General features: G+C 44.2%; 1 protein-coding gene and 1 long non-coding RNA gene across 2 annotated transcripts in view; both read right to left on the reverse strand.

The window, feature by feature from the left end:
• Nucleotides 1-24,065, reverse strand: part of LOC138992078 (uncharacterized) — a 119,253-nt gene that overhangs the window by 90,074 nt on the left and 5,114 nt on the right. The window lies entirely within an intron of this gene.
• Nucleotides 1,850-11,939, reverse strand: ZFP3 (ZFP3 zinc finger protein). Its single transcript, XM_005906082.2, has 2 exons — nt 11,747-11,939; nt 1,850-6,459 (listed from the first exon to the last, which is right to left on the reverse strand). The coding sequence occupies exon 2, from the start codon at nt 6,449-6,451 to the stop codon at nt 4,928-4,930; it is 1,524 nt and encodes a 507-aa protein (XP_005906144.2). The 5' UTR covers nt 6,452-6,459; nt 11,747-11,939; the 3' UTR covers nt 1,850-4,927.

Below are 24,065 nucleotides of genomic sequence, written 5' to 3' on the forward strand. Positions count from 1 at the left end.
AGGCCTGGTTTTAAGTCGGAAGGCACCTAGGAGACGGCAGGTGAACGTCTGGGAACAGCGTAAGAAATCCCACCTTGAAATGTGAAATATCCTCACGAACGACCTGAGAACGATACGGGCCCAGGTCCCGGGTGGTGGGCGCCCCTGGACTTGAACTGGGGGGTCAGCGTAGTACAGCGGCCGACGCTCACTCCGGGCCCTCAGACCTCTTGCCCTAACTGGTCACCAGCAAAAAGGCAGCTCCGGCCTCGGCCAATCAGCGCGGCGTGCCGCCCGCCCTGCCCGCCAGGTGGCGCACAGAGGAGGATTGCCCGGCTTCCGAGCGCGGCCCCAGCTGCAGGGCTCGCACCCTGACTCGACGCAGCTCCTTCCTCTTCGTTCCGGAGGCAGTGGCGGCCGAGTGCCTTCGGCGACTTCTTAAAGGTTTGGCGGTGCCGGCAAAGTTGAGTCCACCGATAAAATCACTGCCTGCAAAGCGTGGTACAAATAAGTAGAACATCAGCGTTCTCATCGGCGGCACAGCAGGAGAGATGAGAGTCGCGGCCGAGTCCCCATGAGAAGCCTGGAGCTGGAGACAGGGACATGGCAGGGTCGGCCAGGGGCTGGGGAAGGGTGAGCTCGCGTCCTGGCTGGCCTCGTCGGCCGCCGCTCCCCAGCTCTCAGGGAGGAGGCGGGCTTCCTGCTCCATGGGAAAACCGAAGCATTCTCTCCTACTTCCACTCCACGGCGCTGACCGCTGCTGCAGAGTTCAAGTCTCCACCAGCCTCGTGGCACGCAGCCCCCGCGCAACACACAGGTCCAGTCGCGTCGTAGGTGCTCAGCCTGAGGTTGATGAATGTCCAAGGACCCATGTTATTGAAGCTCCGCCCTCAGGTTATCACCAGAATCGCACCCCACTTCCCACTGGATTTTACTGAGGCTCCAATTCGCGTCCATTTTCAGGGGTTCACCCAAGGGCACAGTCTTGGCATAGCTTCATCTCCAAAGCGGAGGGAATGTGATGAGGTTATTGCGGATTACTTGGTAATTTGTGTTATAAGTAAACGTTTGATTTCAAAACATGTAAGGGACTGCAGGGGTTCAAAGATGGGTTTCAGATGGTCCATGAATTCCCTGAATTTGCATGCACATTTTTCTAGACAGAATTTTCTGGAGTTTCAAAGATCCCAGACCCAACAACCCGAGGAAGGTGCCTTAGACCAGGAATCACTTAAAAGAACATGTTAAAACAAAACAATAATAAACACCAGCCCAGAAATCTCAGTAACATTTAAAAATAAAAAGAACCATTCAGATGATGGGGGAGGGGTTGTTTTTATTTTTTTGCCCGCTCAGTTTGTGGGATCTTAGTTCCCCCACCAGGTATTGAACCGTGCCCTCAGGCAGTGAAAGCATGGAGTCCTAACCACTGGACTACCATGGAATTCCAATCCAGAATATCTTACAATAAGTTGTTAATCGTGAAAAACTATATCTATCTATCTAAAGAAAGTAGATAACATTTGCCCTGTTATGAAAGATAGAGGATCTCACCAAGCAAAGCAGATCAAGGACAGTGAACAGCATTGCAAAAACTGGAAGGTACCTCAGCACATGCTGGTGAAATTTACAGGTTGTATAGTACTAAGGTGAACTTGATAGGATGGCAAAAAACTGGCAAAACTTTTTTTTTTTCCTGCCCTACTAGGCAGGTGAGATCTTAGTTCCTCAACCAGGGATGGAAACTGTGCCCCCTGCAGTACAAGCAAGGAGTCTTAACCACTGGATCACCAGGAAAGCCCCAAAGTCATATTAAGACCATAATGAAACAATGTATGTTGGAATACACATTAGAAAGGCATCAAATCAATAGAACTGTAAAGAAATATTTTATTTACACAAAGCATTAGAATATCAATAAAACTGTTTAATTAGGGAAGGGTGAAAATATACATGGACATAGCTGCAAAAATCATGAAGGGTATTTCTGGGTATTTTAGTAGGTCTTTGAGATTGTGAGGCCTGGTATTTTTAATGGGTCTAACATTAAGAAAACTTAAGTCTTTTTTTTCCTTGACAGAATTCTACTTGCACTAGATTATGACTACCAGTCGTAATTACATTATGGTCAGATTTTGGCTCCCAAGTAAATTGAGGGGGAGGGGGCAAACAAGGAAAAGAGAGGAGTCTGAGCTAGCTGGATGAGAGGTGGTAAAGGCAGGAAGTGAGGTTACAGGAAGTGTGTATATAAGAAGGTGGAAATAATTTCATTCACCAGAATTTCTCCTGGAAAACACTAATATATGTTGGCAGATTCTTCTTAGAATGAGACAGAACTTCCTCCCTTAACATTAGGATCGAGCACAACAAAAATTGGCCACAAAATTGCATCTAATGTTCCAATAGTATATTTAACTGAAGGGCTTTTTTTTTTTCTATTTGCTAAGCAGTGGGTTTAAGAAGGTAATGGAGCTGGAGGTGGGGGGTTGCTCAATATCTGGCAAGAAAAAAGAAGCTTAAGTGATAAACCTGAGAGGGAAGGACAAAGAGAAACATTTTCAGTGGCAGTTTGTCCAAGGGCACTCTGAGAACAAAATGTCTAACAGAATGTGAACCTCCTTCTCCACTTTTTACACACCAAAATCTTCAGTAAAGCCAGTATTACTCATGGGTATGTTTGTGTGAAGGGATCCTTTGTGGGGAGCGTTAAAGAGGTGCTGAGTTCTATATTAAGGGCTGGCAAGGGGTGTATGTGCCAATAAAATGTTCAAACACAGGAATCAGAAGTTAAGGGAATGGGTGACATCCAGGTTTCAAGTAAGAAAGATATGTTTGGGAATAATTCAATTTAAGCTTGAGCAATGAAAAAAAAAGAAATGAAAGCACACTGCACTTGTAATCACCCATGGAAAGAGGTAAGCTAAAGAATTGCTAAAGTCTATTAGTTCTCTAATAGAGGTATCTGGAAGGATGTGGAAACTGTGTAATCAATCATCTTATTTTTACAGCCCTTTTCTCAAGCCAAGGACACGAACCTGGGGGGACACATATTGGGACACAAGAATAAACCCATTTGATGGGTTTGGGCTATGACCAGTTATGTTTCCAAGGACATGATTTAAATCAGCTATATTCAAATTCATGTAGTAATTAATAGAAAATGTACAAAGGATTTTGAATAAGGCAGTAATGCATCCACCTACCCAGAGTACAGCACAGTGCTTCGGAGCACAGCTCAGGGCTGGAGTCTTGGCTCTAGCACTTACTAGCTGTGTGATCATGAGCTTGATCATGTGATCAAGTTACCTGACATTTCCCCTGCCCCTCACCTTTCAAATTGGGCTAGAGTACCCAGATCACTAACGGTTATACAACTCTATAAACTAAAGCGCATTCAATTGAACACTTAGAACAGGAGAATTTTATGGTATGTAAATTATACCACAATAAAGCTGTTTTGTTTGTCTGTTTTTAAAAAGAGAGGACACATCATAGGGAGGCTGTAAAAATAAAAATGTAAACTGTCTGGCATTGTTCTGACACATAGTAAAAATTCAATAAATAGTAGTGATTAGTATTAGTGTAATAAAGAGATTAAAGAATAAAACACTGAAGATACATAAAGTTAAGTTTTTAAAAAAGAGTTGAGGAATTATTGGGTTGGTTGAAACTTGAGATCATTTAGTTCAACTCCCCTTATTTTACAGATGAGGAAACTAGGGATCAGCAGGTGAAGTGCTTTATTCAAGGTCTAGTTCTTACACCAAACCCCAAGCCTGCTGGATTCTCATTAGTGCAATTCCCACTACCTCAGAAAGACTGCCTCAGAAACACTGACACATGAAAAACTGAGGATGTGTTTCCTTGGAGGAAAAAGAAACAGAAGGGAACACAGAAAACACATGTAGAGATGTTGAAGAAAGAGAATTCCAAGGTCAAGGGCAAACTGAGAAGAGGCTATCACATTCTGGTCCATGAACCAAGGCCCCCAACAGTGGTCATGAGAGCTTAAGTGCTTTGGCAAGGCAGGGGCCCTGGTCAGTCAGGTGAACCTGCTTATCACTGTGGCCTGGTGCCTGCTGACAATGAAGCTGCACAGTCCTCTTTGAGCTACTTCCTGACACAGGATTTGTCAGCAGCAGCAGCAGCAGCAGCAGGAACTGGGGCCAAAAGTGAACGCAGCAGAGTTCTTGGGAGCAGTCAGTCTGAGCGGCTGTGAAAGAGCTGCTTCTATTCATGTTGAGTGGCCTGGCCTCACCTGTTTTTCCCCTGGCCTTGCTAATCAGCCCCTCTGGATTCTGAGGGCCTTCACTTATGATCCTGTAAATTGCCTGTCAGTTTCCTCCATCAGGGCACCTCTTCAAATCACTGAGGAAGTCCTAGATGGGAGATGACCCAAGTTTCCTGCTTCTTCATTAATACTGCCATCTTCTAAGGAAACTTGATAGAGAGTTTGGAACATTTTGAAGCTAATAAAGCTTACTAAATCCCAATGCTAAACAGTGGAAAAGACAGAGAGGTATGTCTCCTAGGCCAAGACTTTAACATTTCAGGGGTTAATATTCAAGGGGTCGACTGTGCCATTCCTAGGAGGTGATGGAATCACATTCTTCCATTTTTCCTGAACAGTAACAATCTGGGCTAGATGGCTGGTGCAGACCCCTAATGTTATGTGATCCACAAGGGGGGAAGGAGGAAGGTGAGGAAAAAGGAAAGAGGAGAATTAAGGCCTGAAACAGCTTTTATGATTTAACTCAGTACAATGAAACTTCTCAATGAACAGTTCATAAAAGTGCCTCATCCTTTTTTGTCCAGCTGCTTAAATAAAAATCAGTACAAGGGCGGGGGAAGTTCTGCCCACTCATCTGATCTGAGAACTCGAGGTGCAGATTAAGAACATGAAGTCTGACTTCAGCTTTTCCCTCAGAAGGCTTTCCCGTTTCGCAGATCATTCCATACAGTGGACACTTTGATGTCGGAGGAGGTGAGAGCTCCGACTGAAGGTCTTCTGGCATTCTTGGCACTCGTAAGGCTTCTCTCCAGTGTGAATTCTCTGATGTATGATAAGCTGGGAATGCTGGCTGAATGTCTTCTCACATTCATTACATTCATAAGGTTTCTCTCCAATGTGGATTTTCTGGTGGAGAAGCAACTCAGAGTTGTCCCAAAAGGTTCTGGCGCATTCATTACACTGATGAGGTTTCTCTCCAGTATGAATTCTCTGGTGGACAATAAGGTGAGAGGTCCGTCTAAAAGCCTTCCCACACTCAAAGCACTCATAGGGTTTCTCTCCAGTGTGAATTCTCTCGTGTCTAAGAAGTTCTGAGTTCCCCCTAAAGGCCTTCCCACATTCCTTACAAACGTAGGGCTTCTCACCAGTATGAATTCTAATATGTCTGATTATCTCTGAGTTCTGGCCAAAAGTTTTCCCACATTCATTACATTCATACGGTTTGTCTCCTGTGTGAATTCTTTGATGCCGGATGAGCTCGGAACTCTGCCCAAAGCCTTTCCCACACTCGTTACATAGATACGGTTTTTCTCCAGTATGAATTTTCTGGTGTCTAATAAGGCCTGAGCTATGCTTGAAGGCTTTGCCACACTCATTGCATTCATGGTATCTTTCTTCAGTATGAATTCTCTGATGCTGAATAAGCTGTGAGCTAACCCTAAAGGTCTTCCCACATTCATTACATTCATATGGTTTCTCCCCAGTGTGGATTCTCTGATGTAGGATAAGGGCTGAATTCTGACTGAAGGCTTTACCACATTCTTCACATTTATAAGGTCTCTCTCCAGTGTGAATTCTATGATGGTGGATGAGATGTGAACTCTGAATGAAGGCCTTTCCACATTCGTTACAGGCAAAGGGCTTCTCTCCAGCATGAATTCTCAGGTGCCTTCGAAGGCTTGAGTTAGTTCCAAATGTTTTTCCACATTCTTTGCATTCGAAGGGTTTCTCTCCACTATGAACTCTCATATGCTGAATAAGATGTGAGTTCTGGTTAAAGGCTTTCCCGCATTCTTTGCATGTATGAGGCTTTTCTCCCACAGAACTTCTGTGTGTTTTGTTAGGTCCTAAATTCTCTATGAAGTTCTGGCCAGAAGTAGCAAATGTGCTAACTGCCTCTAATGTGGTGTCTCCCTGACGTGTGAGCAGGTTTGAGCTGAGTCTGCAGATTCGCTCACTCTCATCCTTCTCCTGATCTTTCTCACTGGAGGGTGATTTCTTAAAGATAATCAACTCTGATGCAAAGTCTCTCTCCTCAGATGACTCCTGCCCCAGAATCTTTTCTGTGGACTCTCGGGAATGCCCCTCCAATATGTCTTCTTCACACACTGCTCCAAACTCATGACCCTGGCACACCACCTTTGGAAGTTTTTCTTCCATTTTTTCTAAAAATGCCCCATGTGGCTGAGATTCTTCGGAAATTTCTTCCTTGGGAATTACCTCCTTGTTCTCAGTCCCCATCTCACAATCTGAAATGAGAGAAGTAAGTCTGTGAAGTGGCTGTATCACAGCTAAATGAAGCCCATGCTAGGAAGTATGGAACTCAACAGGGTTCTGACAGCACTCTCTGTATCTGGTGAGATTATAGGATGCTATGGAAAGGAAGAGAAAAATTCAGGATTATGGTGGACATGCTACACAAATAGCAGATGCTGACTGAAGAGAGTGAGAGGAATGATCAAAGGAAGAGATTAAAGGCTGGAGACAGGAAATGGATGGTAAGAAGATGCTGATAAAAGTTCCATAATATTAACAGTGAGTTGGGACAGAACCTGAGGTTGGTAAGGAAAACATTTAAGAAAAATTGTGGCCATATTAACAGATAATATATGGAGAAGGTTAGGAGAAGGGACAAAAATGACTAATATGACTTTGGAGTTTATAGAGGCAGTAACCAGAAAGAGTAGCAAGAAGAGCTATCTTTAGCCCAGTGCTGTGGTACTCACCAGCTCTACAGAATAGGGGATTGCATATGTTGTAGGGGTCACCCATTCAGAAGGTTAACATGACTTAGCTACAATGGGCACAGAAGGAACCACGCTTGACTCCCTTATATTTGGATGAAGTAAGGTTCTAGCTTAATTTTCTCCAGATGGTTACTAAACTGTATCAATACCTAATTTTCCCTACTAATTTGAAATGCCTCCTATACCACAGTCTAAATTTCCATATATATATCTGGGTCCATTTCCAGACTCCTTTCAGTTCTCCTGATCAGTCTATTCCTTCTCTAATACCAAACTGTTCAACCTACTGTAGCTTAAAAAGTTTTAATATGTTACAGAAAGTTCTCTCTTATTGTCTTCTTTTACAAAAACTTCCTGTCTATTCTATGTTTCCAAATTTTGTAAAATTTCCAAACTTACCCTGATGCTTTTGTATCTATCACATCTCTGTATGTCTTCTCTTTTAGTGAGTTTTTCTTATATTTTCTAACTGGTTGTTATTATATATATGTTTGCAATGTTGTTTTACTTATGAGTATTATAACTGATCCCTTTATGTAATTTTCTTAGCACTTTTATAAATCTAAAAGCCTGTATTTAAAAAAAAAAAAAAACTTCTAAAATGCTATGGCAAGGATTTTTAGTTGTCTATCCCAATCTTCCCTCTTCCTCACCTCATCAACAGAATAATGAATTTACTTTTGTAGCAACAAGGCTACCTAAGGAAATATATTCTCTAGCCTTCTTTGCAGCTAGATTTTGTGACATCACCAACTTCTGGCCAATGAGACAGTAAAATGCAAATGAAAGCACAAGGGACTTCTGGGATATCTACTTAAAGGTAAGGGGATACATTTCTTCACCCTCCTTGGGGCTGTGCCTGGGGCATTAGGTGACAGCTGGAGTGCCACCTCAGACCATGCATTTACCAGCATGCCCTGGACCAGAGGAGGAAGGACCTTGGGTCCCTGGTGACCCTGTGAAGCTGCCAGACCAGCCCTGGAATGCCTGCCTCTGGATTTCTTTTATCTAAGAGAGAAATGAGGTTTTTCCTTGCTTAATTCATTATGGTTTTTTTTTTATTTATGAAGTCAAACTTGCTACTAACAGGTACAATGGCCCCAGAGATTTAGCAAGGGTAATAGTAGTAGTGTGAATGAAGAGGAAACAGACTAGAGAAATGTTTGAGAGAACAAATCCCCTAAGACTTGGAGTATGATTGAATACACGCATGAGGTAGGTATAATTAGATGGATAGTGGTACCACCAAGGTTGGGAATATTGAGGAATAGCTAGTTTAGGAAGGCAGATGACAAGTGAGCTCTGATTTGGACAAGATGAGTTTCAACACATCCATACAGTAGTATCAAAGAATCAGCCAAAATATATTGGTCTAAAGTTTACAGCAGTCAAGAAGAGAGATACAGACTTGACAGTATTCAGCATAGGCAGTAATGAATGCAACGTGAGAACTGTCAGATACTGAAGACAGAAACCTAGAAAGCCAAAGCCAACATTCAAGAGTACTCCAGTTAAATTCCATGTGCACTTCAGATCCTTCAACTTTTCTCCACCCTGCTCTCTGTCCCAGAAGGCTAACCTACACAGCACTCACCAACAGGCCCTCTGGCTTCCAGTTGTGTTTTACCAATAGGGAGCCCCAACAGGAGGCTGAAAGGAGGGAGGAGAGTGAGGTCGGAGTATTTATCCTCCTGGTTCCTTCCTATGAGGTCTCCTTGAGCTCCTGGTGCCCTTCAACTGAAGTTCATTACTCATCTCAAGGAGTCTGTTCTACCCAGCTATCTCATATGGGTTCCAGAACCTCTCCTACATCTTATCTCTTCTGGTCTAGGGCTGGTGTCTACTAAGCTATTGCCAGTCCCAGGTTCCTCAACACCCTTCCCACACCCACACCTTTTACAACTAACTTCTTTGCAAATAAACCCTACTCAAATTATCCTAATTTGAGCAAAGTACCTGTTTCCTGTTAGGACCCTAATGATAAAGAGGTAGTGAGAGGAATATAAGCCCTCCAGGAAGAGAAAGAAGGGTTAATGAAGTAGAAGTATCAGAATACAAAGGCATAGAGGTCAGCAAGGCCATAGCAGAGGGAACAACAAAGCATCACATGCAGCTGATAGATCCAGTAGGATAAGAACTGGAAAACATCTGCCCCGTAGTTACAGATAACATGTGAGAACAGAGTCAGTGGAATGACAGCAGCAGAAACCAGGTGGCAATGGACTGATTAGTAAATTTGCTGCTTCTTTCAGAAAATTTAGATGAAAGAAGAGGACCAAGATGGGCACTAGTGCAAAAGGCCAAAGAAAATCAAAGGATTTTCTCCAATGGGAGAGAGTTGAATATGCTCATGTTAGAAAGGATGGTGCCAATAGACAGAAAGCTTAAGAGGGAAGAAAAGATGAGATTAGTGAAGAAATGAAGATTCTCAGAAGCAGGAGAGACTGGGGAAGGGGAAAGGGGGGATTTGGAGGGTGCCCTTTGTACTGTCCTTTTTCTCTGCCCAGCCTCCAGTCATCCACAGGATCATACCCTGAGGCCTCCTGAGTCACTCAAGGGTGCAGTCCTGGTCAAGGAACCTGATCTCCTACTGGAATCCTAAAGTCTTGGAAGCTTTTTCCGCTACCCCTAAAAATGAACTGGAATCTTCTTCAACTTCCCCCACTCAGTGCCTTCTCTAATTTTCCCATGGAAAAAAGGCAGACACTCAAAACCTGGCTTTCCCTTTACCTTGAAGTTTTTGAAAATTATAAATAATGTGTACCTATATAACTGTAAGAATTCAGCATAGAGAACTTAGCTCTCTTCTTCAACCATGGTACTATTTGAGTTAGGAAGCGCTGTCTTAAATAAATTTCTCTCTAATGCTCATCCAAGAACAAGTTCCACAAGCTGGTATTTCAGTCCCTGTCTACTTCTGACCCCTCTTCTGGCCTTTCCTTTTCACCACCATCTCTCCTATAGTTACTTTTTTTCTATCATCTAGCTCCTTACAAAATCAGCATTCATAAAACTCATATCTGTCTCACACCATATGGAAAATCATGTGTTCACAGAAAAACAAGATACAAGACATAGAAGTTAGGCATGCATATCTATCCCCAACTTCAAAACTGGTTCAAAATTCTAATCCAGAAAGTCTTCCCCAATTAAATTTTGCCCCCTCTGATTATTTTTACTTTGCATTCCACCAGTGCCACAATATTAATGCCATTTGTTAAATACTGTTTTTAGACACCTTCTTTATAGACACCTTTTATGTATAAATAAAACCATCCTTCTTTTTTTTTTTTTTTTTTTCTTTTGGCCACACTTGGAGGCATGGAGGATCTTAGTTTCCAACGAGAACTGGAACCCATGGACCCTGTAGTGGAAGTGCTGAGTCTTAACCACTGAACCGCCGGGGAAGTCCCAAAGCCATCCTTCTTTCGACTGATTTTCCCAGAGGTACAGATACACATTAGATCTTGTCCTCATGTGGAAACACTCCACTACTCATAGCACAAATTCAAATTTCCAAACATAATTTCCTATGTTTCTCAATTCTTCACTTTTCTAAATTTAAAATGAGTTTTTCCTGGAGAGAGAGAAGATGGACATGCCATCTCAGGAGTAGGCTCAGCACTCTTAGTCCTCAGTTTGGGGGATGACAAGCGTCTGCTGGGTCTCCAAAGTTCAGAACAGAGTTTTCAACTCTGCAGATCTGTATTTCTTTTAATGCACTCAGAAATCCTCATTCACAAAATAATGATGCATAAACCAAATATCTACCAACTTACTAACCATGAGAACTGAAACTTTTAAAGGACCATACTACCTATATGAGGAGCCACATAAAACTCAAAAAATTCTTCAGTGGGCTTACAATCATAGCAGGAAGGTTTTTGTGTGTTTGTTTAATGAATGATACTTAAATAATGATTCTTGGCCTGGGATTAGGTTAGATGCAGAAAAGTCAACTAGAAAAACCTCTGAAAATACTTCCAGGTCCCACCTTAGATCTCTTAGAGTCAGAATCTCCAGGGATAGGCTAAGTCATCTGTTTCCTTCTTTAGACCATAAGCAAGGATGTTCTATTCATCTTGACATTCCCAGTGCCTAACATATTTCAGGTACCTGGTAAATACACAAGGAATTTGTGTACATGTCTTGTCTACACAAGGAATCTGTGGTACCCAGGAGGAAGAACTGGGTATTTCACTCATTTCTGTATCTCAAGAGCCTAGATCGGAAGTCTGACACATTGCTGATGTCAGTAACTAGCTGTAAAAAGAAGCTCCTTTAAAGCACTGTTATCTTTTCCTCTGTTGTCTCCCTGTTCCCACAATCAGCAAGGCTCTATTAACCCTGCGCTCAAACCTACCTCCTTTCCATAACTAACCCTCCTATGCTAATATCCCGTCTGCCGGCCCTGGAGACAAGCTGCCAGAAGGCCTGGAGTTTCTGACACTGCCCGCCATTTCGTCCCCGCACTTTACTTGGGAATGGAATATCTGAGGAAGCCACAGCTCCCATCGGCCCCCAAGTCAGGACCGAGGGAGGGGGTGTCCCTGCTGCTCCTGTCTGGCGACTGACAGGCAGGGAGCCAGGGCGAGGACGGGCCCTGGCCGCATCCAGGGTTTGTGCAGGTGGGGACCCGGTGGGGGCTTGGGGGACCATAACGTCCAAGGTCATACATCGAACCCGGGTCTGGTAGGGGCCTAAACGTCGAGTTTCCGCGGGGCTCGCGGGCCAGGGGTTCAGGAGCCCAGTGCCCTCCGCTCCCCGCCGGGACGGGATGAGGTCTCACCTCAGGCAGCTACCGCCCCACACTCGCTCCGGTCGGGCTCCCCAAGCTTCTCCGCCAGCTCGCTCAGAACCCGCAGCTGTTGTCTTGGTTTCACGGGCGACGGGCATCGGCCACTTCCGGTACCCAGGCAGCACTCCAGCCAATCAGCACGCGCCGCACTCCCGGGAGAAACAGGTGGTCGGCTGGCGGGCGACTCCTCACCGTTTCCAGGCTTGCTTTGCCCCAGTTCTCGCCCTCACACGAGCCCCACCTCGCCGCTGCCTCCCACACCAGCTCCCTGAAGTGGCCTTTTGCGTCTGGCAATGCCCACTTCTGCCCGAGGATCACCGACAAGCTGGGTCCTCCGAGTTTCCTAGAACGGCTCCAGGGATGCATTTCCGCCCTGGAACCGGCCGCTCTGCACGCTGATGTCGCTCCCCAAGCATTGATCTGGACTCAAGAAATTGAAAGTTGGCTTCACTTTCTCCCCGGGCAGAGACTGTGTCCTTAACTTCCTCATCTGCATCCCTTATCCCATCACTCCCTTCGCTGACTCCACGAATCTGGTAAACACAGACCCCTACATCCTAGGAACAGGCCGATCATCTGCTGGGGGCAAAGGGAGACCCACTCTTGAGGTCAAGGAGGGCTTACTGGAGGGAGTGATGTTTAGGCTGAAATCTGAAGGTTGACCGGGAATTACCGGGGTTAGGAGTGAAGGGGACAGTGGTTCAGGCAGTGGGAACAGCATTCTACCATAACCTCATTTCTTGAATAGCTTGATAGTTCTCAACTCAGCACCTGTGTACTTGTTACTTTCTCCGCCACAACTATCGAAGCCCGCGCGCCCTAGAGCCTCTGCTCTGCAACAAGGGAAGCTACCACAATGAGAAGCTGGAGTACAGCAACTGGAGAGTAGCCCCATCGCCACAACCAGAGAAAAGCCCATGCAGCAATGGAAGACCCAGCACAGCCAAAAATCTTTCAAAAGTGTGGTGTCTGAATCTGCAGCAGCTGGAATGATGGTTAGAAATGCAAACTCTCAGACCCCACCCACAGATCTCCTGAATCAGAAACTGAGGTTAGAGCTCAGCAATCTGTGTTTTAACAAGCCCTTCAGGAGTTCTGATGCAGTCTAAAATTTGGGTGTCACTGGTCCAGACGTTCAGTTCAGTCACTCAGTCTTGCCTGACTCTTTGCGACATGGTCTGCAGCACGCCAGGCTTCCCTGTCCATCAGCAACTCCCAGAGCTTACTCGAGCTCGTGTCCATTGAGTTGGTGATGCCATCCAACCATCTCATCCTCTGTCATCCCCTTCTGCTTCCAGCCTTCAATCATTCCCAGCATCAGGGCCTTTTCAAATGAGTCAGCTCTTCGCATCAGGTGGCCCAAGTATTTGGAGTTTCAGCTTCAGCATCAGTCATTCCAATGAATATTCAGGAATGATTTCGTTTAGAATGATCTGAGTGGATCTCCTTGCAGTCTAAGGAACTCTCAAGAGTCTTCTCCAACACCACAGTTCAAAAGCATCAGTTCTTCAGCGCTCAGCTGTCTTTATAGTCCAACTCTCACATCCATACATGACTACTGGAAAAAGCATAGCTTTGGAACTTTGAAGGCAAAGTAATGTCTCTGCTTTCTAATATGTTGTCTAGGTTGGTCATAGCTTTTCTTCCAAGGAGCAAGCGTCTTTTAATTTCATGGCTGCAGTCACCATCTGCAGTGATTTTGGAGTCCAAGAAAATAAAGTCTTTCACTGTTTCCATTGTTTCTCCATCTAGTTGCCATGAAGTGATGGGACCAGATGCCATGATTTTAGTTTTCTGAACGTTGAGTTTCAAGCCAACTTTTTCACTTTACTCTTTCACTTTCATCAAGAGGCTCTTTAGTTCTTCTTTGCTTTCTGCCATGAGGGTGATGCCATCTGTGTATCTAAAGTTATTGATATTTCTCCCAGCAATCTTGATTCCAGCTTGTGCTTCATCCAGCTGGGCATTTAGCATCATACACTCTGCATATAAGTTAAATAAGCAGGGTGACAATATACAGCCTTGACGTACTCCTTTCCCAATTTTGAACCAGTCTGTTGTTCCATGACCAGTTCTAACTATGCTTCTTGACCTGCATACAGATTTCTCAGGAGGCCTGTCAGGTGGTTTGATATTCCCATATCTTCAAGAATTTTCCACAGTTTGTTGTGATCTACACAGTCAATCTTCCCTGGGTCAGGAAGATCCTCTGGAGAAGGAAATGGCAACCCACTCTAGTATTCTTGCCTGGAAAATCCCATGGACAGAGGAGCCTGGTTGGCTACTGTCCATGGGGTCACAAAGAGTCAGACACGACTGAGCAACTTCACTTCACTTCACACACAGACTTTGACATGGTCAATAAAGTACAAGTAGATGTTTTTCTGGAACTCTCTTGCTTTTTTAATGATCCAATGGATGTTGGTAATTTGATCTCTGGTTCCCTGCCTTTTCTAAATCCAGCTTGAATATCTGGAATGTCACGGTTCACATACTGTTGAAGCCTGGCTTGGAGAATTTTGAGCATTACTTTGCTAGCCAGACATTAACAGTGTTTCATTTGATCAGCCCCAGTATGTGGGTTAAACAGGAAAAGGATAAGTTGTATCCTCCTAGCCACTTCCCTGCCTACCTGCTTCACTACACTAGCCAATTTAGAAGCCATATGGAGCAACAGGGACCTACTAAGGGAAGAAGCCAAGGCATATGGTTCACAAATAGCCATTCTCAAGACTGGGTGTATGAGGATGTGTATGACTGGGTAGGGGCTGGTGTTTCACAGTCTCCTAACAGGTTCAGGACTTCCATGGAATTGCTTCTTACATGTAAGAATGAGCAGTGTTGCTCCTCTTGAAAAAAAATGGCAGCCAGGAATGTCAGCCACCTCTTGAATTCACACAGAGACAGGAATATGGAAAATAAAAGGCATATGGCTCTTGCTCACCCTTGTCCCTTCTCTTCTCTCTATGGGAGATGTGGGGAGGAGGGCTACCAGCACTGGCTACTCTCCTCTCTTAGACTTCAAAACCGAGCCACTTCTCAGAGTAGCTTACAACTCTGATTTGGACCTAATACCGATCATAATTATATTTTCTATCCTCTATGGACAACATTCCAAGCTACTACCAAACTGTTCATAACAGCACTCAGTGTCCCCTGAGATTTAAATAACATTGTAAATGTAAGTCTTTGTGAGGATTCTTGAAGAAATGACCAAAAGCACCCACCTTGAAAACCTTCATGTCTTTCAAAACCCTTTTCTCCCAGTGAATAATCTCGGGCCAGGGCCTGACCTAACACAGGGACACTGGATTGGTAGCTTTCTCTTCCTATAAACAGCTCTTCTCTTTCAACTCTCCACATTCATTCTTTTTATCACCATCACCTCTCTCCTTGATCCTGCCTTCCTTTCAACTGCACCAACCTCACAGTACATTCAACACACCAGAGTCTCACTCAGCACGACATAAATGCATCCTGCCTTATGTGACTTAACCATTTCCTATGAATACACCTTTTCCCACACACAGAGTGCTCCTTAAGAGTCAGCATTCGGTTACACATCCAGAAGAGCTGCCAGCCATGCTGGGCCCATGTTCAGTATAAAGCGACTGACCTGAAATATTCATATCTCATCTCCACACTACAGCAACCGGCTGAAGGTGAGTCAAGGCTCAATTAAGTTTTCAGTGTTCCCCTCACACCTTCAGCTATGAAGAGGCAAGGAAGTAAAAGACAAAGGCAATCTCCTTTTCTAGGGTTAACAATTATCCCGGGGAGCCCAGAGCAACCAGTTCTGAGCCTGGTTCAGCAAGTTCATGTTAAAGGAAGAAAGAAAGTGAAGTCACTCAGTTGTGTCCAACTCTTTGCAATCCCATAGACTGTAGCCCACCAGGCTCCTCTATCCATGGAATTTCCTAGGCAAGAGCACTGCAGTGGGTTGCCATTTCCTTTGCCAGGGGATCTTCCTGACCCAGGGATCAAACCCGGGTCTCCCATGTTGCGGCAGACACTTTACCGTCTGAGCCATGTTAACATCTTAACATCTGAGGTCATGTTAACACTGTGCCAAAATAGGAGATCTTTCCTGGACAAGTTCTAAATCGAAGAGGTGCCTCAAGGTCCTGTAAGGTCCACATCTCTTTCCCCCTCAGGTGAAACCGTGGTCCCTTTCACGTGGGGGGTGTGTGTGTGTGTGTGTGTGCGCGCGCTCAGTCATGTCTGACTCTTTGCAGCACCATGGACTGTAGCCCACCAGGCTCCTCTGTCCATGGGATTTCCTAGGCAAGAATACTGGAGTGGGTTGCCATTTCCTTCTCCAGGGGATCTTCCCCACGCAGGGATCGAACCCTCACCTCCTATGTCTCCTGCATTGGCAGGCAGATTCTTTACCACTAGCGCCACCTAGGAAGCCCTTCAACATGGGATAAAATGCAGCAACACCTGGAAATCTCACTCTCCAGTGACTGGGCCATGGTTCAGTTCCAGGTAGAGAGGCAGAGAAGAGAAGGCTGCTCTGGCAGAGGGGTCAGTGCTGCGCTTTGAGGAAGGAGAGCTGGAGGTGGTGGCAGGAAATGCACTGGAAATAGACAAAAGCAGAATGTACAAGGGAGCAAGTGATCAGAGGAAAGAGCGGAAAAAAACTGTAGCCCAGGGCATGAGGCTCTTCTCCAGGGCTCTGGAGTCTTCACAAGGTCAGCAAAATAATGAGCCCACCTGAAGAGTGTGAGCCCTTGTGCTCAAGAGCCTCTGCTCCATAACCAGAGAAAGCCTGTGGACCACAACAAAGACCCAGAACAGCCAAAAAACAGAGCCCACATGTCACCAGGGCTAAGACAGCACCTCTAGTGTCTCTGTTCACTGAGCCCCTCATCACAACACTTCGAGAAACTGCTGCTAAGTATAGTCTGAATTCCCATGTGAGTGGAAATCGTTTGCCATGCAGACCAAGGCAGTCCTACATGAATATTTCTGAGGCTCTATTTTGAGAAAACAACATGGGAGGAGTGTTGTGTCCAAGTCAAGTGTCTCCCACCATCACAGGGACATGTTAGTTCCCAATGTGACTAGAGAACCTGCAGGAGGCCAGAGTGACTCCTCACTCTATCTTCATGATGCTGTTTTTCCAGCTCAAGATACAGCCCCTAAAAATCATGGATATTTGGGAAAGATGAAAACTTGAATTCGAAAAGATACATGCACCCCCAACATTCATAACAACGTGACTTACAATAGCCAAAACATGGAAGCAACCTAAATGTCCATCGAGAGATGAATGAACAAACAAGATGTGGTATATATGGAGACAATGGGATATGACTAAGTCATAAAAAAGAATGAAATACTGCCATTTGCAACAACATGGATGGACCTAGAGATTATCATACTAAGTAAATAAGTCAAATAAGTAAATACTAAGTAAATAAGACAAATACATGATGTCAGTTATATGTGGAATCTAAAAAAATGATATAAATGAACTTATTTACAAAACAGAAATAGACTCACATACATAGAAAATAAATTTATGGTTACCAAAGGGGGAAGGTGGGGGGAAGGGATAATGGAATTTAGGATTAACAGATACACACTACTATATATAAAATAGATAAACAGGGTTTCACTGGTGGCTCAGTGATAAAGAATCCACCTGCCAATGCAGGAGATATGGGTTTGATCCCTGGTCTGGGATGATCCCACATGGGGCGGAATAGCTAAACCCTTGCACCACAAATACTGAGCCTCTGCTCTAGAGCCCAGGAGCTGTCACTACTGAAGCCCACACTCTCTAGAGCCTGCGCTCCACAACAAGAGAAACCACTGCAGCGAGAAGCCTTGCACCACAAGTAGAGTAGTGCCTGCTCTCCAAAACGAGAGAAAAACTGTCACGGCAACAAAGACCCAGAACAGCCAAAAACAACAAATAATTAATTTAGAAAAATAAGGACCTTCCATAAAGCATGGTGAACTATATATAGTATCTTGCAATAACCAATGATGGAAAAGAATTTTGAAAAAGGATGCATCCAATCTGTCTATCTATATAACTTATCACTTTGCTGTATACCTGAAACTAGCACAACATGGTAAACCAACTATATTTCGATTTTTTTAAAAACCCTGGATGCACTTCAGTGCTTCAGCAAGATCCTTTCTCTGTGATGCAACCTCTCAGGTTGATGCAATCCCTTTGCCATCGCCCACACTGTTTACTGTTCTTTGTACTTCGTTTTCTCTGATGCCACACCCTACCCACAATCCTGTCCTTGGGTCCAACGCCACTGAAATCCATAGTTGTGATGACCCTTTGGGGTCCCTCTAAAGCAAAAGTGTCCCTTTGTCTCTTGATGCTTAATTCTGCTGCCAACACCCACACGTTCTCTCTCTAGATTTATCTTGGGCTTGTCGTCTTCCTCCTTGTTCAAACTCTCTCTACCCCTGCAGCAGTGAGTTATTCACATGATCCTCAACTTCACTACATTCATGCCATATACGAAATCAAGATAGAGAAATGTTATTCAGGTAGGCAAAATACAGGCTTTCAGGCACAGTTTAAAAGAACAATAACAACAAATCCAAACCTTACAAATACTGAACAAAGCTTCCAAAGCCCTCTCGTATATACTAGCCATGATCAGAGTCTCTGGAAGCTTTGGCTGTCTACAGCAGCTGCAGAAAAGTCCTTCACAGGTGAAGGTGCCTCAAAGGATTCAGTGGCTGGTCCAGGTTTACTCAGGTCAGAAGAGGGGAAACCAGATTAGCACCCACATCTTCAGATTCCTCCCCAGGCTCTCCTCATTTCAACCTGGCTTCCTTCCCAGAGTCTCACTGAATACACACCTACCTCTATCTGGCTCAGTTGGCAAAGAATCTACCTGCAATGCAAGAGACCCAGGTTTGATCCCTGGGTCAAGAAGATACCCTGAATAAAAAAATGGCACTCCACTCCAGTGCTCTGGCCTGGAAAATCTCATGGAAAGAGGAGCCTGGCAGGCTATAGTCCATGGAGTCAGAACAGTCGAACATGATTTGGTGACTAAACCACCCATCCATCCTTTAGTGGGGCTCTGTTTTGTCTAGGCCAGTTTTGCCACTATTTTGACCAACAATCAGTTCCAGAGAGAAAGTTTCAAATCTAACATCCAGAAAATCCACATTTGGTTCACATGTACATAAAGTGTCTCCCATCTACTGGAATAAAATCCTGCATGATAAGTATACTTGGGTTACCACCTGGCTTCCATACTTCAAGACCTGGTTCCAAAAAATCACATCCACAAAGCCTTTCATGCTTGCTCTCTTCTCATTTCAATCACTCCTTCACTGTCCTCCAGTGACCTTTGGCATTTGGGCTAATTTCACCTTTGGTATCTTGTATTATGTTGTAAGAATATTTTTCATTTCCCCACCTAGTGATAAGAACCAAACCTGCCCTCAGGGACTGTGCCCAGAGCACTGCACTAATCACAGATGGTCTGTACATGTTGACTAAGAAATGCTTACCTGGAAAAATCTTCCATAATTAAGCTGAATTCTAACAGTGGCCTTAAGGAACAGTACCTTAACCCAGAAGAATAATGGCAGGGATTTGGGACACAGGGTAAAGCTGGTTAAAACAGCAAATGTAGCCAGTTAGCTCCGCAAAGCTCCTCCTATGGCATTGTTGTTGTTTAGTCACTAAGTCGTGTCTGGCTCTTTTGCTACCTCTTGGACTGTAGACCTCCAGCCTCCTCTGTCCATGGGATTCTCCAAGCAAGAATACTGGAGTGGGTTGCCAAGTCCCTCTCCAGGGTATCTTCATGACCCAGGGATCGAACCCATGTCTCCTGCTTGGCAGGGTGACTCTTTACTACCAAGTCATCTGGGAAGGCCTTCTATCCCATTAGATCAACAGTTATCATGGGGTTGGTAACTTTTTCACAGGGTGGATAAGGAACCTTAGCTGACCCTAGAGTCCACAAGTTCCATATAACATTGGAGTGTCAGTGAGCCAAAATACAGCAACCAGAGGGATCAGCCATCAAGCTTGGTTAATTTGTTCTTTATTTTTGAATAAGGCCACCCCTGGATAAGCAGCAATCAATCTTATAAAATTATACGTTCTAGAAGATCAAATTAGACCTTTCCTTAGTAAGACTGAGTATGTAACTTGACCTACTGTGCTAGACCCAAGGGAGGACACGATGATCCAGGGAATATCTTTGGTGCCAAGATGTTGGAAGAATCTGGGACTGTTTCCAGCACTAGTGGGCAAGGGTTTAAAGTCTCTAGAGCCCAAAGATACAAGCAGCATCCCTGGAGGAGATGGACAAACACCTTTAATTAGGAAAATAGGCCACACCTCCCATCATCCTATGCTGCTTAATATGAGATGTCTATATAGTCAAAGCTACAGTTTTTCCAGTAGTCATTATGGATGTGAGAGTTAGACCATAAAGAAGGCTGAGCACCAAAGAATTGATGCTTTCAAATTGTGGTGCTGGAGAAGACTCTTGAGTGTCCCTTGGACTGCATGGAGATCAAACCAGTCAATCCTAAAGGAAATCAACCCTGATTATTCACTGGAAGGACTGATGCTGAAGCTGAAGCTGAAGCTCCAATACTTTGGCCACCTGATGAGAAGAGTTGACTCACTGGAAAAGACTCTGATGCTGGGAAAGAATGAAGGCAAAAGGAGACGGGGGTGGCAGAGGATGAGATGGTTAGAGAGCATCACAGACTCAATGGACATGAATTTGAGCAAACTCTGGGAGACAGTGGAGGACAGAGGAGCTTAGCATGCTGCAGTCCATGGGGTTGCAAAGAGTTGGACACAACTTAGCAACTGCACAGCAACAAAACAACTATTTAAGATGTAGGTTTGTTAGGGTGAGAGGAAAAAGGGGCTGAACCTGGAGGAGACTGGGATTCATGGAGAGGGACATAAATAATTACATTAGACCTTGTCAAAATCAGGGGACTCCTTTCCTTTGACAAGGCCCAAGTGTTAAACTATGCAAGACAGTGGACATTGCAGCCCCCTCAGAGACCAGTCAAAAGACTGTTTTGCACTCTGGAACAACACACTCAACAACAGCACACAATGCTCAGGTATGACTAGGTTTGTTTCAGCCCTCAGCTCGTGGGACTAGCCTTCTACTCTAAAAACATGAGAAATGAATTCTGCTTTATATCCTGAGATGTAGAACATCTGTCTTGTGGGGAGGAGACCCAAAGAGCTTTGCCTAAAGCCAGGCATCCGCTTCTAAGGGGTAGGTGTTCTAACTTCTGGGATAGATGATCAACAGAAATGACATCCACAAAAAACTCCATGACCTCCTCGGAAGCAGGTTTAACAGGCAGATCTGTTCTTTGGTAGCAACGTTAAACAATAACATGCCGTAATTTTAGGGCCAAAAAAAAAAATCCCAGGATGCTTTGTAGACCAAATATTTCCAAATTTCTGGAGGTAAGAAACATCAGCGAAGCTCCCCAGGGGATTCCAGTGTGCTCTCATGTTAAGAATCCCTGGTTAGGGACCTCCCTGGTGGTCCAGTGGTTAAGACTGTGCTTCCGCTGCAGGGGACATGGGTTCAATCCCTGGCTGGTGAGTGAAGATCCTGTATGTCATGTGGTGTGGCCAAAAAATAATTTTAAAAAATCTTTTTTTAAAGAATCCCTGGTTAGACAATTGGGGAGCCACCTAGATCTAAGGCCCAGCTGACTTCTCTGGAATTCAGGTGCTCCAGGCAGGTGTAGATTCGTGAGTGAAAGTGGTCTTCTGACAGGAAAGAGGAAGAGGGGCCATCGTACCTTGTTAAGGATTAGGACCCAGCCCCTGTTGTTGCAGAGAGGTGAAAAGAATATTAGCTTAAACACCATGAGACCCAGCTTCTAGTCCTGGCTCTACCATTTATTATTTCTGAGACTTTAATAAGTGGCTTAACCTCTTGGCTCTATGAAAATGGGCACAACTGCACTCATCACACCTGATAAGAAAACCAAGACCATTACAAAGCTGACAGGTTTTGGCAAGAAATGAGTTTCTGGAGACATTACACAATTTAAGGTAATTTCCCCCAAAGGAATAAAGATAAGGTGAGCTGGTATCATCACATGACTCATAATCCTACAGTCAATGAATATGTTTTGCTCAAAGGCTATGTTTGTTGTCTATGTGATTTCACAAGGTACTCTTTCCTAAAGATACAGGATCAAGTGGTATAGTGATTGTTAAAACTTGTCTATGGAGTTTTATTACATCTTGCTTTCATTTTTCAATGCTAACATGAGCGTGCATGCTTGTGTGCTTAGTCGCTGCAGTTGTGTCCGACTCTTTGCGGCCCTATGGACTGTAGCCTGCCAGGCTCCTCTGTCCATGGGATTCTCCGGGCAAGAAAACTGGAGTGGGTTGCCATGCCCTCCTCCAGGGAGTCTTCCCAACCCCAGGATGGAACCCATGCCTCTTATGTCTCCTGCATGGCAGGCAGATTCTTTACCACTGAGCCACAGGGGAAGCCCAACATTAACACCATTACACAGAAATGCAAATATGAGGTTATAGAACATAAAAACACTTAAATGATAACAGTACGTTTTTGCCATGTTTGTAATTCTTTGTTTTACTTATTTTAAATAAGCTTTTAACTTTAGAACAGTTTTAGATTTATAGAAAAATTGCAGAGGTAGTACACAGAGTCTATCCCACACTGTTTCCCATATATTAACATCTTACCTGAGAATGGTACATTTGTTACAATTAAGGAACCAACTGATACAGTTATTAACTATTGTCCAGTATCTTATTCAGATTTCCCTAGTGTTTATCTAGTGCCTTTTCCCATGCCAAGATCCTATCCAGAACACATTACTTTTAGTTGTCATGCCTCTTTAGGTTCCACTAGGCTGTGCAGTACATTTAAAAATAACAGTCCACAACATAACCACAGAAGGCACGAAGCAAATCAAAACAACGGCCAAGTTCTCATGATACTCACAAAGGACTCGGTCATTTGTTTACCGGTTCATTAGGGTGAACAGTGTCCAACTTCCTTCATGAGCTTTCAAATTGAGATTCCTGAAATTTTGTTTTAATTGGAGGGGATTCGCTTTTTTCACTTATTGCATAGTAAATGAATTTTTATCACATGATTTCAAATTATTCAACACCTCATAAAATGCATCCAGTAATACCACACTATTATAAGGCACTTTCCTTAGTGAGCAGAAGGCAGATTTCAGATTCCCAGGCCCAACTCGGGAGACGGTGCTTTTGAAAGGTCCAGGATGGGGGCAGAGCTATCTGTATTTTAACTCCCAGGTGATTCTGATGTCTCAAGGCATCACTAAATATAAAAGTCACCTTAGGACGTCCCTGGTGGTCCAGTGGTTAAGAATCTGCCTGCTGATGCAGGGGACATGGGTTTGATTCCTGATCCGGGAAGACCCCACATGCCTTGGAACAACTATGCCTGTGAGCCCAAGTGCTGCAATTACTGCAGCCCATGTGCCTACAGCCTGTTCTCTGCAACAAGGAAAGCCACCACAATGAGAAGCCCACACACAGCAAAGAAGAGTAGCCTCCATTCACTGCAGCTAGAGAAAACCCATGCACAGCAACAAAGATCAAGAGCAGCCAAATATATAAATTTTTTAAAATAAATAATATATAAAAGTCACCTTAACCCTGAGGAACAAGGCTTTCAATTTAAAGTCAGTATCCAAGTAACACAATCAGCCTGGATGCTAAAATTCACACTCGAGAGAATGAATGATTCAGTGAACATATGCCAAGACATACAAGTATATAGGCATCCTTAACCTACATGCAGGAAGTGCTCCTAAATTTTATTTTTGGATTAGCTATTGAAACCAGAAATATATTTATGTACCCCTGGAACACTGTTATGACCATTGGGTAAGTTTTCTTGTGCCGTGCTGTGCTTAGTCACTCAGTCATGTCCCACTCTGCTACCCCCATGGGCTGTAGCTTGCCAGGCTCCTCTGTCCATGGGAACTCTCCAGGCAAAAATGCTGGAGTGGGTTTCCATGCCCTCCTCCAGGGGACCTTCCCAACCCAGGGATCTTAACTCGGGTCTCCTGCACTGCAGGCAGATTCTTTACCAGCGGAGCTACCAGGGAAGCCTAAGTTTTCCTAATAACCACCAAAATGTATTTTTCCCATAACACAATGATACATTTAAAAGTATTTTCCAAAAAAGTTAAAAAAAATTAAAAAATACAGGTGCTTTCCAGCGTTGAGAACCACTGGTAAAGCACAGGCTTAGAGACAGCCCTACACTCTTCCACTTAGTAGCTCTGCATACCTGGG

This window comes from Bos mutus, chromosome 19 (assembly GCF_027580195.1).
Source record: "Bos mutus isolate GX-2022 chromosome 19, NWIPB_WYAK_1.1, whole genome shotgun sequence".
Taxonomy (NCBI): domain Eukaryota; kingdom Metazoa; phylum Chordata; class Mammalia; order Artiodactyla; family Bovidae; genus Bos; species Bos mutus.

What these genes read in the sequence shown, in the direction of transcription:
- ZFP3 (XM_005906082.2), bottom strand. Translation starts at nt 6,451, where the DNA reads ATGGGGACTGAGAACAAGGAGGTAATTCCCAAGGAAGAAATTTCCGAA.